General features: G+C 32.2%; 1 protein-coding gene across 2 annotated transcripts in view; it reads left to right on the forward strand.

Moving 5' to 3' along the window:
* Sbf2 (SET binding factor 2) overlaps window positions 1-17762 on the forward strand; it is a 426994-nt gene that overhangs the window by 219028 nt on the left and 190204 nt on the right. For both annotated transcript variants that reach the window (XM_046438075.1, XM_046438076.1), the window contains exons 7-10: window positions 10051-10183; window positions 11635-11743; window positions 13928-14041; window positions 16902-16979. In XM_046438075.1, the coding sequence (XP_046294031.1) occupies window positions 10051-10183; window positions 11635-11743; window positions 13928-14041; window positions 16902-16979 (434 nt within the window). The remainder of the gene's footprint in view (window positions 1-10050; window positions 10184-11634; window positions 11744-13927; window positions 14042-16901; window positions 16980-17762) is intronic.

Below are 17762 nucleotides of genomic sequence, written 5' to 3' on the forward strand. Positions count from 1 at the left end.
CATTACAATTTTTTAAAAATTTGTAGCGATTTTTATTTATTTATTTTTAATTTATATATGACAGCAGAATGCATTACAATTCTTATTACACATATAAAGCACACTTTCTCATATCTCTGGTTGTATACAAAGTATATTCACACCAGTTTGTACATGTACTTTGGATAATAATGTCCATCACATTCCACCATCGTTTCTAACCCCATGCCCTCTCCCTTCCCCTTCCACTCCTCTGCCCTATCTAGAGTTCATCTATTCCTCCCATGCTCCCCCTCCCTACCCCACTGTGAATCAGTCTCCTTATATCAGAGAAAACATTCAGCATTTGGTTATTTGGGATTGGCTAACTTCACTAGCATTATCTTCTCTAACTCCATCCATTTACCTGCAAATGCCAGGGTTCTATTCTCTTTTATTGCTGAGTAATATTCTATTGTGTATATATGCCACATTTTTTTAATCCTTTCTTCTATTGAAGGGTATCTAGATTGGTTCCACAGTTTAGGTATTGTGAATTGTTCTCCTATAAATATTGATGTGGCTGTGTCCCTGTAGTATGCTATTTTTAAGTCATTTGGGTATAGACGAAGGAGAGGGATAGCTGGGTCACATGGTGGTTCCATTCCCAATTTTTCAAGAAATCTCCATGCTGCTTTCCATATTCCAAATTGGCTGCACCAATTTGCAGTCCCACCAGCAATGTATGAGTATACCTTTTTCCTCACATCCTTGCCAACACTTATTGTTGTTTGTATTCATAATAGCTACCACTCTGACAGGGATGAGATGAAATCTTAGAGTAGTTTTGATTTGCATTTCTCTAATTGATAGAGATGTTGAACACTTTTTCATATATTTGTTGATTGATATCTGAGAAGTGTCTGTTCAGGTCCTTGGCCCATTTATTGATTCAGTTATTTGTTTTTTTGGTGCTTAGCTTTTAGAGTTCTTTATATACTCTACAGATTAGTAAAATGCTTTTAATTCAGGAAGGGAGTGACACTTTTCTGAGTATACCTTGATGTATATTTTGATTTCTGGAAGCATGCTTTATGTCTTAAGTAACCAGAAACAAAATAAGATCAATCTAATAGATGGGAAGAAAGGAGAAAAAACATACCATCTTAAAACTAAAAGCATATGGAAACAACTCTACTGTCATTCAAGTGAATGACATAACCACACTATAGAGTAGGAAAAAACTAATCAAAGTAATTTGTAACACAGTGTATTAGTTACCTAGTATTACTACAATAAAATAACCTGCAGAAACTAATTTATAAAGATGAAAGTTTTATTTAACATTATAGTTTTGGAGGTTCAAAATACAAAAGGTACAGCATAGGCTTGGCTGAGGCTGAATCTTTACTTTGACACTTCACAGGGCTGATGACAGTGGTGGCTGCACATACATATAGGAGTAAGTGTTCACAACTTGAACTAGGAACAAAGAGTGAGAAGACAGGAAGGGTCCCCTAATACCTTTGAGTAGCACTCTCCCAGTGACCTAAGGACCTTTCCAGTAGGCTCCATCTCCTAATAGTGCCTCCTTGCAGATGAAGACTCATTCATCAACTTTTGGGGAATACTCAAACTACAGTACTCATTAATTGAGTATGAAAGTTCAGTTTTGGACAAGTTTGAGGAAAGAATTACAAACAGTGAACTTTTTAAAAAAAGTATTTTTAAAATTAGTTCTAATTAGTTATACATGGAAAACACTGAATTCTTTTGAGTTTGAATTGCTGAAATAATTCTGAAATTGTTTTGTATGTAATAATGGAATTTGGCAGATGAATAAGTATTGGTGTTATTAAGATACAGGGTTCCTCAGTGGAAGAAGAGACATACAAATATGAATTGAAATAGAGGAAATAAGGATGGACTGGATTTGAAAGTAATGGTGTTTCTGAAATATATGTGCCTTTATACATTTATTATGTTTATGTATTTATGTGTGTGTGTGTGTATACAGGCATATATTTCCTAGTTCTCTCTATATGTAGAAATAGTCTAGAAACAAAGACACTCACATAGAAGTGACCTAATATATACTCTAGTATATATAACATCTAGAATCTTGGTCTTTAATACCATTCTCTAGAGAAATGATTGATTTAGAACTGAGGCAGGGGAGGTACATGAGCCAATATTATTTTGTTAAACTAGAAAGTAAGTAACAATTCAGAAGAAAGAGGGAAAAAGAGTTCAGATCTCAAGGGCATAGGAACTATGTTCAAAGAGCTTCTACTGTTTAAATGTAGGCCATGGTTATCATCAAAAATAATTAAGGGCAGAAATACTTGGTGGGGGGAAGTAATACTTATAGGAGAGAAATAAGAATCCATGAATTTGTGCTGTTAAGTAAGTAGGGGAGAAGTGCTAGATTTGGAAAATCATTCTGTAGTCATCATAGTAAAGACTTCTAGAAAAGGTCAATAAATGCTAACTCTAAGCAGACTTTTTGGTAAGGAACAGGATTACTTACATGGTTTTACAGTGTCATGCTATAAACGGCTTAAATGGAAAACACCATTAGTTGTAAGGAAAAATATTAGGTATACATTGGAGAAAGCCTTTAGATAAGATTTTTGAGATCAAAATTGGTATCATCAAGGACAGTACTTCTGATTGTGGCAGTATGAAGAATTTAACAAATCCCCCACCCCTGCCATGAACCAGTACAGAATTAGACAGAATTGTCTATAACTATTTCATGTTTCAGAAAATTGTCCAAAAGCAAAGGATAAACTCAGAAACATCTATTAGTGTTAGAACAGCAGGAACCTGTAGCAGTAAAGAAAAAGCCAAACAACAAAAAAGATTTCAGGTATACTAAATGAGTAGCAAAATGATAAGACACGTATTTTCTTCTTTTTTAAATTTTTAAAATTGTTAATACATCTATATTTTACTTATTTATTTATATGTTCTGAGAATCGAACCCAGTGCCTTACACATGTCACAAATGTGAACACTCCAGTCAAAAGATAGAGGTATTAGACTGGATTAAAAATGGAATACCCAGTGCTTTTGTATGGCTCATGAATTAAAGATGATCTTCAGTCTTCTAAAGAAAAGAAAAGGTATTCCATCAGTGAACAGTCTGAAAAGGAAATTAAGACAATTCCAAAGAATAAAATAACCTGGGAATGAACTTAACCAAGGGTGTGAAAAACTTGTACATTGGAAACTATAAGTCATTACATAAAGAAATTAAAGAAGACCCATGCCATGCACATGGATTGGAAGATTCTATATTGTTAAGATATCAGTCCTGCCCAAAGCAACCTGCAGATTCAATGCACTTCCTAACAAAATTCCAAAGAAGGTTTTTTTTTTTTTTTTTTGGTAGAAATGGGAAAAGATGATTCTCAGATTTCTATGAACTGTTCAAAGTTCTCTTAAGAGCCAAAGCAATATTAAAAAATAATAGTTTGAGGACTCACTTCCTGATTTCAAAATTGATTTTCACAATGTGCCAAAACCATTAAATGGGGGGAAAATAGTTACTTCAACAAATGATAATGGAAAAATTGGATTTAATGAGTTTTTACCCTTACCTTAGACCATATACAAAAAATTAGCTCAAAATGAATCATTGACCTACATATAATACTTACTACCATAAATTCTTAGAAAAAAACACAAAAGTAAAACCTCATGACCTTGAATTGACAATTTATTCATAGATATGGCATGATAAACAAATATATATATATACACATATATATGTATATATGTATATATCATCAAAAATAAAAAAAACTTATGTGCATCAAATGATATTATCAAGAAAAAAAGGCAACCTTTAGAGCAATTTCACCTCAGATATATATCCAAAAGAATTGAAAACAGGTACTCAAACAAGAGGATCTACATGCATGTTCATACTATTCACTGAAGACAAAAAGTAGAAGACATACATGCAGAATATATAATTCAACAACAGAAATACAAAAAAAAATTAAAAATTGAACTAGGGACTTGAATAGATATTTCTCCTAAGAAGATATACAAATAATCAACAATCACATGAAAAGATGCTCAATATCATTAGTCATTAGGGAAATGCAAATCAAAACCACAGTGAGAAGGCTAGGATATAGCTCAGTGCTGGAACTTCTTCCCTGCATGCACAGGGCCCTGAAACTCATTTCCAGCACTGCAAAAACAATCACAACAAGCAACAGCAAATGACTGACAATGAGAGACCACTTCATACCTACCAGGATAAGTATGATTTAAAAGGAAATATGAAAACAGCTGTGTTATCAAGGATGTGGAAAAATTGGAACCCTCACATATTGCTGTGGGAATATAAAATAGTTTGGCACCTGTATAATATAGTTTCTCAAAAGTTTAAACGTAAAATTATCATACAGTCTTGCAATTTCACCTCAGATATATATCCAAAAGAATTGAAAACAGGTACTCAAACAAGAGGATGTACATGCATGTTCATACTATTCACTGTAGACAAAAAGTAGAAATAGTCCTGGTGTCCATCAAGGAATGAATGGATAAACAAAATGTGGTATAAACATACAAAAGTAAGCTCATCAGCCATACAAGGAAATAAAGGGTTGATACATGTTACACAGCAAAGATGAACCTTGAAAATGTAAGTGGAAAAAACCATCAGATGTAAAAGGTTACATATTGTATGAATCTATTTTTGTGAAATTTCAAAAACGTAAATTTATAGAGAATACAGATTAGTGATGACTAAGAACATTTTGTGGTGGAAATGCAGAGCCTCTGGTTACTGGATCTAGGGTTTCTTTCTTGGCCAATGAAAATGTCTTACAACTGGATAAAGGTGGTAGTTTTACAACATTGTGAATGTATTACGTGCCACTGAGTTGTTCACCTTTAGCAACTTAATTTTATATTACGTGACTTTTAACTCAAAACTTTTTTTTAAAAAAAAGAAAAGTTGTAGAAGTTCCCTCTCTTGAATGAGACTAAGGAAACATAAAAACTAAATGAAATATCTGATCCTAGAATGAATTTTGAAGAAAAAGTCTCTTAAAGAATATTTATTGGTTTGGTCATGGTAGTGCATACCTATAATCTTGGAGACCTGGAATCCTGAGGCAGAAGATTGCAAGTTTAAAGCCAACCTTAGCAATTTAGCAAAGCCCTGTCTCAATCTAAAAGGGTTGGGGATATAGCTCAGTGGTAAAGCACCTCTGAGTCCAATCCCTAGTACCACACACACAAAAAAAAAAATTGGGTCACATGTTTTTCGAATTTAAGACTTTAATGGGCCAGTAACTTAGTGGGGTCTCACAAAGGATATTTTAATGAATTGTGGTAATCTACAACAGAAGATATCTTGTTTTATCATAATAAGAGTAATCATTTTTCAGGAAAGTTTGTTACTGATTATGTTTATATTCATATACATATTTACATTAGTGTGCACACATACATACACACGTGTACATGTATGGATGTATGTATGCATATTGGATTATATTATAAATATATTTTTATGTATAATATCCCAAATCCATAAAAGCTAGTGCCTAGTGTCTTAGGCAATAAAATACAGACTAATGTTCAGTTTTTAATCATAAAAAAAAATTGGGTCAGTTGACAAAGTTGGAGTATAAATGGGAGATTAAATTTAAAATATTGTTTATGGTTGTTAAATTTTCTAAAGGCAATAACTCTACTCTGGTTGTAAAAGAGAATGTCTTTATTCTTAGGAATATACACTGAAGTGTCTAGGAGCAAATGTCATGATGTATGCAACTTACACTCAAATGCCTTAGACGAAGTGTCCTCTAGCATGTGGTTACAAATGTTGAAGCAAATTGAACAAAATTTTAATAATAGGTTAAACACAATACATTCTATATGGATGCTTGATCTGTGTACTACTCAGACTTAATACTTTTCTATAAGTTTTAAATTATTTCCAAAGACATATTTTTTTAAAATCTTTGTATTCCTAATGTACCTTAATACATATAAAATATACTGTGTATTTCTGTTCTTTTCAGAGATAAAGACCATGCTGAGTTTGATGTTTGTTAGTCCCAGACATATTTTTATACTTTCCATGTTTATATATATTTAAGCCATATACAGTAGAGTTTTGCATGGTTTTTACATTACATAATACTATGTAATCATTATGCACCTTACTTTCCTCACTAACAATTACATTTGAGGAAATTATTCATGGTAATGTATGCTGTGATCACTTACTCATTTTCACTGCTACATAGGAACACCAAAAGTCTTGTGGTTTTATTTAAGTATTTTCTGTAGTGCTGGCTTAGTAGTCCTGAATTCTTTTACTTTGTACTTATCTTGGAAGGTTCTTATTTTTGCTTCAATTCTGAAGAATAGCTTTGTTGATACAGCAATCTTGGATGACATCATTCCAAACCCTCCTGAATTTTAAAGTGTGCTGAGAAATTAGAAATAATTCTCAATTGCCTTGCCCTTAAATGTGACCAGACATTGTTCTCTTGAGGCCTTTAAAATTCTATCCTCGTTCTGAAACCTTTGAAATTTACTCTCAGGTTTTTTAAGATATGCATTTTTATTGACTGTAGTCACCCTGCTGTACAATAGATCTCAGAATCTTATTTTTCTCATCTAACTAAAACTTTCTATCCTTTGATCACCATCTCCCCATTTCCCTGCTCCCTCCTCCCAAAAAGGAGGAAATACTATCATTTATTGTTATAGATGAACGTGGAAGACACTATTTTAAATAAAATAAGCCTGGAACAGAAAGTCCAATACTGCATGATCCCACTTATATGCAAAATTTGATGCCTTTTTGTGAAAGCTTTAAAGTCTTTTGATAGTGACTCACTGCACTATTCAGATGCTTTTCAGTTTAGTGAAACAGACTTGAGTGCCAGCTTTGTAGTAGTTATGTGCTAGGCAGAAGGGTTCAGCAGTATGTAAGGCCCAGTGTAGTTTTTGAGTAACTCAAATTTTAACAAAGAGAACATCAGACAAACAGAACATGAGCAAAGAAAGCAGTAATAGAAGGTGAAAAAGAGTTCTGAGAGCTAGATAAGTTTCATATTGATCACATAATACTGAGGCTGGAAGGATGAGATGATTTTGGTATAGAGTGCAGACTTAATTTTGTATGTGTTTTCAGACATTTTTAGCATCAGAACCCTAATGGCAAGAACCACAATAATTACAATAATAATGTCATAACTTACATGTTGCATACTTATGTGTTATTTCATACATTTTCAGCTAATATGCATTGATAATTTATCAAGGTACTATGCTGAGAACTTATGCATTACCTCATTTCTTATGCATAGCAACCTTATGAGATAGGTATTTGAGGGGTTTTTTTCCTTTTCATTTTGCTTTCTGAGGTTCAGTGAGATTAGTATATAAAACAAGTTGAAAGCAAAGCTTCATTTGCTAAGTTGTTTGTGTGGAATAGAATACATTTGAAAACCACTGCCCAAAAGAATAGGAAGATATCAAAGGTTTGAGAAGTAAAAGTTTCATAATCAGTATTTTACTTCTATTATTCTAGACACTGTATGAAGTTGAAGGAAATAAAGACTGGATTAGGAAAACTAGTTATGAAACTTTTACATTAGTCTGGATTAGAGAATATTAAAATTAAGATTTCATCTCACTCTAGTCAGATGGCAGTTATCAAGAATACCAGCAATATTAAGTGTTGGCGAAGAGGGAAGGAAAAAGGTTCACTAAGACATTGCTGGTGGGATTTCACATTGGTGCAGCCACTCTGGAAAGCAGTATGGAGGGTCCTCAGAAAACTTGGAATGGGACCACTATTTGTTTCCCAGCTATTCCAATTTAAAATCAGCATCTACAGTGATGCAGCCACATCCATATTTATAGCAGCTCAATTCACAATAGCTAAACTATGGAACCAGCCTAGATGCCCTTCAACAGGTGAATGGATAAAGAAAATGTGATATATAAACACAGTGGAATATTACTCAGCCTTAAAGAAGAATGAAATTATGGCATTTCAGGTAAATGGATGGATCTGGAGAATATCACGCTAAACAAAATAAGCCAAACCTCCAAAACCAAAGGCCGGATGTTTTCTCTGATAAGCGGATGCTACTCCATAATGTGGGAGTGGGTAGGGAAGATTGAAGGAACTTTGGATTGGACAGAGGGGGAGAGGAGGGGAGGGGTTGTTGGGGTGGGAAGAACAGTCAAATGAGACAAACATTATTATCCTATATAAATGTATGATTACACGACCAGTGTGACCTTGCACCATGTACAGCCAGAGGAATGAAAAGTTGTACTCCATTTGTGTATAATGTGTCAAAATGCATTCTACTGTCATGTATGACTAATTAGAACAATTTTTTTTAAAAATTTGAACTAAAGGTTTTCACATATTCCATGGAATAAGTTGGAATTGATTAAAGGGAATAGCAGTTAATGGTGGACCAAGAAGAAATTTGCACATGTTACATGAAGGAGTAAGCTATGGCAAAGAGAAATACAGGAAATAGTGCACCTTGAAAAAAGGAAAGAGACTCCTTGATTTAATGGAACTGTGTTATTAAGGTTAAAGTGATATACAAAACACGATTTGGGTCAGTAATAAAAAGAAAAAGTAAGAAATGGTGTACTTAATTTAACTTCATCTTGGTAATTATGCATGGTGTATTTTCTAGAGTCGCCACTTTTAGAAATTACAAGAGTAAAATTTAATTAAGAGTGCTTATAAAATTCCACACTAGTAGAGGGAGTACAAAAAAGGCAATAGAAATAAAAAGAGGCATAACAAATAAATAGCATGAAATAAGCTACTGTGTGTATAGCTATCTTTATATAGTGTGTATGTCAATACTTGTAATTAGTAATTCAATTAGATCACCTAATTAAGAGACAAAGTTTATTAGACTAGATTTAAAAATATATCAGAGGCTAGGGGTGTAGCTTAGTGGTAGAGTGCTTGCCTAGCAAATGTGAAGCCCTGGGTTTATTCCCTAGCACTGGGGGAAAAAAAAAAAGCCATTTACAAGAATTAGAAGAAAAATTGAAATAAAAGGTGGAAAAAGATATACCAGGCAAATTGCAAAAGCAATAAAGCTGATGCAATTATATAATTGTGGTGTCACTTAATGACAGGAATACAGTCTGAGGAGTGCTTTGTTAGGCAGTTTCATCATTGTTTGAATATCATTAAGTATATATACCTGCACAAAACTAGGGAGAGAGGGAGAGGGAGGAGGAAAGAAACAATAGTTTATTATACCTAGGGCCATAATAAATAAACAATAGAGATTAAATCAAGCACAAGAGAAAATGATAAAAGCAAAAGACACAGTAAATACAGGATGTATGAGGCTGCTGCAAGCGTAACATGGCTTACTATTTTTTAATTAGTAAATTATACACTAATAAAAAGTATGTTATAATAAATACGTGAGCCTCTTATAGTCATTTATTTTTATTATCAAGTTTTATATACTGTACCTAATTGAATGCTATACTTTTAATATGACTAGCAGCATGGAAGATTTGTTTTTGCCAGCATGATCACAAATATGTGAGTGATGTATTGTGTTACAGTGTTAGGACAGTTACAGTGTCACTAGGTAATAGGAATTTATAACATCTGTTATAATCTTAGGGGACTATTGTTGAATATTCAGTCCATAAATGACCAAAAAATCATTATGAAGCACAAGACTATATTAATATTAGACAAGTAGACTTGAGAGGGGAAAACATTAGAATAATGTCAACATCTAACACATGAACTTTAGTACAACCTTGGAGATGAATTTGGAAAGAAAATAATTGTGTATTTCCAAACAATTAATATGTTCAGTGAGTGTTGTTACACTGATTTGAAGAATAAAGACAAAACTAAAAGTCTGAGAAAACAAACACTCATAGTTTATGTAGAATTTATAGTTTAACCAAATATTTTCCTTCAGATAGCCCACAAATATTGACTTTTTCTATGTTATTTCAAGTCTAAGATTGTTGGCAACACAAATATAATTAAATGCATTTGGTAAGCCTTTGCTCTTGTATTTTCAGGAATTCAAAATGTCCTCAGCCTCTTTTGTGCAGTCCTTACAGAAAATAAGGTTCTCTTCCATTCTGCAAGTTTCCAGAGACTTAGTGATGCCTGTAGAGCCCTGGAATCATTAATGTTTCCTCTTAAATATAGGTGAGGTTTTTGCTTAATAATTTTATTTATTCCCAAATTATGCATTAGTTATTGACAAGTCAAAATGTCATGATACAATGATTTTTAATTACTCAGTCATATTTTATAGTTCTACCATATCAAGAGTCATGATTCTAATAAAATGTAGCCTAGAAATTGGGCTTTTCCATGTTGTCCCTTACTGAGTATTGGTTAACTTAGTGGGGAAAAAAACCTAATTTTTAATTTGAATGGTATTGTTACTAACATTTAATTCTCTTTGAATGCAGTTTGTGATAAAAGTCTTTAGTCAGGGTTGTTTGATATTGAAGGATTATTGTTAATTTTTAGAAGTTATAATGGTACTGTTGTTCTATTAATAAAGACTCCTTGTCTTGCTGGGTACATTTGGCAGAAATTTAACCACAAGCTACTTGGGAGACTGAAGCAGGAAGATCACCCATTAAGGCTACTCTGGGCAACTTATTAGCAAGACCCTGTCTCAAAAACTAAAAGGCTGGGGATTGAGCTCAGTGATAAAGCAGTCCTGGGCTTAGTCCCCAATACCCCCAAAAAAGTCCTTATTTAGATACCTACTCAAGTATTTAGATGTAAATATCTGGGGTTTTCTTCAAAATAATATAGTAAGGAAGAGAACAAAAGTATGTAGAAATATATATGATTGTGCATTGGTAATGGCCAAAACTTGATTGGATACATGGGGCTTCATTATAAATTTTTTCCTGTCTCTGTATTTTTCAGGAGTATGTTTGAATTTCCTATAATAAAAAGAAAAAAAATATATAGGCAGTGATGCCAAGTAGTGCTCTATGTAGAACCCTAATATACTGATTTCATCACTTCAATAATCATAACATCTAGGAAACTTAAGTTTATACAAAATTGGATAAAATTTTAAGACTATCTCCAGAATTTCTTTAAAATTTTTTTTCTATGTACTTTTATTTACCTTATAGATAAAATAGAATGTTCTTGGTGTGTACGTGTGTGTGTGTGTGTGTGTGTGTGTATGTAAAAGAGAGAGAGCATGCCATTCTTACTGAATGCAAACATTAAGTATTGAAAGTGAAATTTGAATGAGTAGATTACATAGACAAATCATTACTTAGTCTTGAGAGAAGAGGTTCCATCAGTGTTACTCTGGATTGTCAAGTTTCTATTTAAGTAAAAATCTTTTCAAAAAATACTAACAGACCTAAAGAGACTACTTAATTAAGAGGAAGAAGGGATAAGGAAATTTGCCTTGGTTCCATTTACTTTGTGTCCTGTTATGTTTAATAATATCTTAAAGATTTTTTTTAAATTGTTTCTTTTACAATTTTAAGAAGCATGACACCATTGATAATTTCTAAATATAGTTCATCTAAAATTCATGCAACATAAAAATTGAAAGAAAATGTGTTTATGTTGTGGAAAAACAAATGTATGACACATGTTTTTATTATTTCCAGTTATCCTTATATTCCCATTCTCCCAGCTCAACTACTGGAAGTTCTGAGTTCCCCAACACCTTTCATTATTGGAGTACATTCTATTTTTAAAACTGATATCCATGAACTTGTAAGTATTCATCTATTCATTGTTAAAATTTCTAGTTATTGATTTCAGAAGCCTTTTATATTTCTTTTAGTCCTGTAACATTTTAGCTAATTACTATTTGCAGATCTGTTGCATTATCAACAGTGAGAAGAACATCATTGAAGAGTCAAAATATATTAATTTTGCCTTATTGCATATATAGGAGAGTTTACAAAGGAATTCGTAAATATATTTAAATACCACTCTGAATATATTATTTGTGTTTTTATATATGAGAAAAGAAGATAATTTATTTATTAATTAATATTTTATTTATACTTATTAGAGCTTAATTTATTCATATTTAAAGTGAGACATATAACACTGAATGGCTGATAACTAACAAAGTAAAAGTATTCACAGAAGAGTTTAGTTTAAGTGGAACCAAGTTTGGTATGATCCCCCATCAAATTTTTGTATTCTTAATTCCATATGAATAGAAATACCAAAGAGGGAAAAAGCAGTTCTAGAACAATGTATTTAGTTCTGGATATTGAACTTTAAGAGGGACTAACAAGATAAAGCACTTCAGAAGAGGATATCCAGGATTGTCAAGAGTTTAGAAAACTATATTGTATGCTAAAATAAGGAAATGTTTAAGATAATCTGATACCATTCTATAGCTAAAAATAAACATTTAGGTAACTTTCATAGGTCACTTAAATATAAGCCATTTCTATATAAGCATTTGTTAAGCCACTTCAGTTTAAGCATTTCTGATAAAGTTGTGCAGTAATGGAATGGGTTTCCTTATGTGAGATGAAGAGTATACTTTCAAATTCTAAGTGGAATGTAAGGAAGGTTTATATGACAGTTTTTAAAGAAAGAAGAAAAGATTTACTGACAAGTTTAGATTACATTTGTGATTCACAGATCTTTAAGACTTTGTTATTCTACTTCTGTTTTATTTTCAAATGCTAGCAAGTAAATGAGCTCTGTTGAAATTTACACAGTAATTAAATTGTAATTATAATCAAATTAGAGATATGATTTAAATAAATAGAAGATTATTCAGCATTATAAACAAGACCCTCATTCATATAGGAATTATTCTTCCTAACCTTGTATGTTGATATCTAGTTCCTATTTAACTTTAGTATCACCATATAAAAAGATAAATAAATCAGTAAAACCTAATCACTACTAAATAGAAAAATATCCATATAGTTTATAGATAATTTTATTACTACTAAATATAAGTAGTCACTGGAAATAGGACAAAGCAAATGTTACTAAATGTAAGATCTTAAATTTTTAATGAACAAATTAGAATGAATTACAATCACATTATCAGTGAAACAACTTCACTAATTTTGGTTAGTTTCCTTCCCATATCTTTATGTTTAAGTGTTTTTCACTTATAAAATGGTTAAAAATTAGGTTTTTGCATAAGCACCTAAATGTTACCCTTTTAATATACTTTTTTTAAAAAAGAGAGAGAGAGAATTTTTTAGTATTTATTTTTCAGTTTTCGGTGGACACGACATCTTTATTTTTATGTGGTGCTGAGGATCGAACCCCGTGCATGCCAGGCAAGCGTGTTACTGCTTGAGCCACATCCCCAGCCCTTAATATACTTTTTATGTACCTTTTTATGTTGGTTAACTCTTATAATAAATATTAATTTATTTAGGATATATCTAAACTACTACAATAAAGCATCAAAATGCAATGGCTTGGACAAAATAAAATTTTATTTAACATTTGCAGCAGTCCATAGACATGTTCCATTATGCCAGGCCAGTTTGCTCTTTTAAGTCATTTAAAATCCAAGCTTTCTTCCTTGTTTCTCTACCAGAATCCTCTCAGGCATTGTCATAATCTGAATACTTGAGGCTAGGTTGCTGCCAGTTCATAGTTTCAGCCTATGGAAAGAGGACAGGGCATAAGAGAGCCTTAAATACCTCGTTTTGAGGGCTGGGGGTACACGTGTCATTTCTCATGTACCATAGGCAGACATTTAGCTACAAACAACACCTAATTTCAAAGGAAGCTGAGAAACAGAGGGTAGCTGAGAAGCCATGGATCCAGAACTCTACTGTAGACAGCCAGGCGTCCCTTCCATAGTCAATTCTTCTCATTTTGAATTCATCAAGGCCATGTTAATTTGCTTAACAACAAATATACTTTATTAATTATGGGTTAATATTTTTTCATCTCTTTCAGTTAGATGTAATCATAGCGGATTTGGATGGTGGCATTATCAAAATTCCTGAATGTATTCATCTCTCTTCCCTCCCAGAGCCACTTCTACATCAGACTCAAGCAGCTCTTTCTTTGGTATGATATTTTTTAATAGTAAATTTTTCCTCATCTAAATCTGAAACAATTGGAATTAAAATTCATTGTCAGTGTAATTTAAGGAGAGTTATGTTTTTGAAGCATGAATGTATTCCCTTCCAGTTTTTGGAATAGAATTCTTCATTTGCCAGGTAATTATCTAAGGACTATACTTTGAATACTAATTGAATATTCTATGTTCATTTCTTCACCCAGCATATTTATTCAGTAGCTATTATATACCATATACTGTGTTAAGATATTGGAAATGCCCATGTGAACACAACGATAAGACTGCCTCAAAACCCCTGATTCCCCTAACATCCCCCATTATAAGTTAATTTCTGTTTCCTAATGCCTGTTCTGGCATCTCATTCCTCTATGGTAGATGTGCTACCTGCAAAACAGGGTAATATTGCCTTGACAATGTTTTTAGGTTAGTAGAGAAAGATAAGACTTTTGAAACATTAAATATTCAATATACTATGCAGTCAAGTTCTAAATGAATCTTATGGCCAGGGCTTTTCACACTGAAACAAACTTAATTTTCTTATAGTTACATTATTTTACTTACATTGATTTTTTAAAACACACTATTTTATTCTATTGACAGTCCTTTCGGTGATTATTTATCCATGATCAGTAAATCAAAAGTTAGAAATTCTGCATTCTGGCCAGTGGCTCATGCCTGTTATCCCAGCAGCTCTGGAGGCTGAGGCATGAGGATCATAAATTCAAAGCCAAGCTGAGCAGCTTAGTGAAGCCCAAAGCAACTCAGCAAGACCCAGTCCCTAAATAAAATATAAACAAAGTCTGAGGTTGTGGCTCAGTGGTTAAGTGCCCATGAGTTCAATCCCCAATACAAAAAAAAAGAAAGAAAGAAATTCTGCATTCCTTTTCAAGATGTTAGTAGAACTAAGGCCTTCATATTCTTAATAATATTCCAATCTGCTGTTTTCCTTAAATAGAAACTTAGAAGTCAGGTGTTTACCAGGAGGGATTTTATTTTCAGAAAATTTGCAATTTGATATTATTGAATAAATTGCATCTCATTTCTAGACCTATTTCATGGTCTTTATCTATAGGATGAATGTCTTACACAGAGATAAGTATATGTCTATTTCCCAAAGTGAAACCAGGAGATGATTTTGGATGGGATATAGTCAACCTTTTTAAATTATAATAATTATAGTTTATTATAATGTATATTTAAAATATCATACAAAACCTGTGATTTCACAGATAATGTCATCTAAGAAAATCTAGGTTTTTAAAGGTGAGTTGATTTAAATGAAAATATTAACCATATAAATGCACAGATGGCATATTAATATAATAACACCTGAAAAAGTAGTATTTGAGTGATTCAGGAAAGTTTATTATTTCTAGAAATTTTTTAATGATTAAATCATTTTGTGAACATTTGACAGTGATGCTAATGATTTTTTCAGGGATTAAATATCAAAATTAACAATAATAAGAATTTTAGTTTTGAGACAGTGACTTCATAGAAATTTTGCTGCTTACTGGTATACTTTACCCTACAACACCCGTGCCACCATATTTGATTAATGCTTAAAATCATTTTTGGTAAAACTGAGTATACCTGCTGTTATAGTCATCAAGCACAATGATGAATTATGTACCACAGTGTATAGCACTATATACTATGAATAAGAGATAAGAACATAGTATACTGTCAAATTAGGACCAAAAAGATATCATATTTGATGGACCATATGGAAGCTTCAACATGTAAGTATATGAGCTTCATTTGGTTAGTAAATAATTGTAATCAAATGTCAATGCAGTACTTCAACAGTATAATAACCATGGATGATTTTAATAGATAACAAAACATTATCATAATGTAGTAGTGACTGAGTGATTTGTTTATAATTATTGTCAGTAGTTGATTTTAAGGGTAGTTTCAAGTCTTGATCTAACTATTCCATGAAAGAAAACCTTAGTATTTGAAAATGATTCTGCAAAGACAAAACATTGTTATACACTGATAAAGTTTAATTTTTTTTTCTCTGTGCAAGTCCTTCATGGACCCTTCTTTGCCTCCTCCTCTCCAACATGCTTTACTTCAAAGCCTAACTCATACTTTAATCCTCTTATTCTTTTTAACTTTCCCCAGGTTGAATTAGTTATACTTTATATTTCATATGTTATAATATTTATATACTTAATAAGATTCTTCACATTGTATTATACTTTCCCATTCTGGACTACAAAGTTTAAAAGCTTATTCTCTTTCTCCTCAGTACTTTAGTTAATTTAGTTTTTAATTTTACTATGAAACATAAAAACAAATACCTGTTTTCTAAAATCCGTCTACATTGATAAAAAGCTCTGCCCCAGATTATTCTCTTCCCAGTAGTTACTAATATTTTATAGTTTGGTGTATATTCTTTGAGAACTTTCCATTCTCATTTTTTTTTTTTTTTTTTTTGTATATCAGCATGTACATGTCTGTGTACATCTAGGGTTCATTTTATAAGATCATATTATGAGCATTTTTTTTAGAATGGGTTTGCCGCTGTTTTCTCTTGGAGATCTTTCCACAAAAGTACATGAGAGGGCTGGGATTGTGGCTCAGTGGTAGAGTGCTTGTCTCGCATGTGTGAGGCACTAGGTTCTATCCTCAGCACCACATAAAGATAAATAAATAAAGGTATTGTGTCCATCTATAACTAAAAAAATGAGCTACCTCAGCTAACTGAATTATAGTTTTGTATTTCATGGAGGGAATATAACATATTTTCTGTAATAACATTTCATTTTAATGCCATAAGGCGATTAAGGATCTTATTGATTTTAAGATATTTTTTATAACAAAGCTTTTTTGTTTTAGATTTTACACCCAGATTTGGAAGTAGCAGATCATGCTTTTCCTCCTCCACGAACAGCTTTATCTCACTCAAAAATGCTGGTAAGAAGTTGAATATTTAAATTTGGTATTTTTTCAAGAGACCTATATTTCTGTTTGTAGAATTGTTAAAGAAACTGAGTGAAGTTAGAGTTAGATGTAAAAAGTACCCCCAAAATACCTAAATCAGAAAATAGAAAAAACACTACCAACTGTCCTTGTGTTCTGCTCTAGAAGGTGCTAATGGCCCTGTAGGAAAGGGGCTATGAATGTTGCTGGAGGAGACCAGTTAAGTATAGGACAAAAATTGGAACCTGGTTTCTAGCTTGGAAAACTGCCAGATTGAAAGGGTCAGGGCAAGTATTTTTAACAGGAGGAAGCTTACAAAAGTGAAAACAGTGAATGTTATCATCAGAGAGAATAAATTGAAGAGTGAGTGAATAAGAGAGTTCTAATTCAAAGTCATAAAGTGGAGCGTGATAACAGAGGCCCCTTTTTATTTTTTTCCAGTTAGTTTCTTAGAGATAAAATTCATGGCCTAATAGGAGCCTCATAGAACTAGACAACTTTGACAACTACATTCATGACCTCCATTTCCTTATCAATTAAATAAATCTATAACTTTTCTTACGGTTTTAAAACCATGGTTCTATTAAAATGTAGATCATCAAAGCAGATTTTTAAATCACACTTTATTAAAATAACAATAGATTTTTATAAGTTAGATAAATTTTGGAAGGATTTTATAAGATTTTAAAATTTAGTCTCTTGAGGCTTTTTCCCCCTTTTATATGCATTCTTTTGGTGGGCATAGAAGTCAAAGGACTTGGGAGATATGCCCTCCTT

Source organism: Marmota monax, unplaced genomic scaffold (assembly GCF_021218885.2).
Source record: "Marmota monax isolate L192 unplaced genomic scaffold, Marmota_monax_Labrador192_F-V1.1 WCK01_AAM20220418_F8-fsc00061, whole genome shotgun sequence".
NCBI classification, from domain to species: Eukaryota; Metazoa; Chordata; class Mammalia; order Rodentia; family Sciuridae; genus Marmota; species Marmota monax.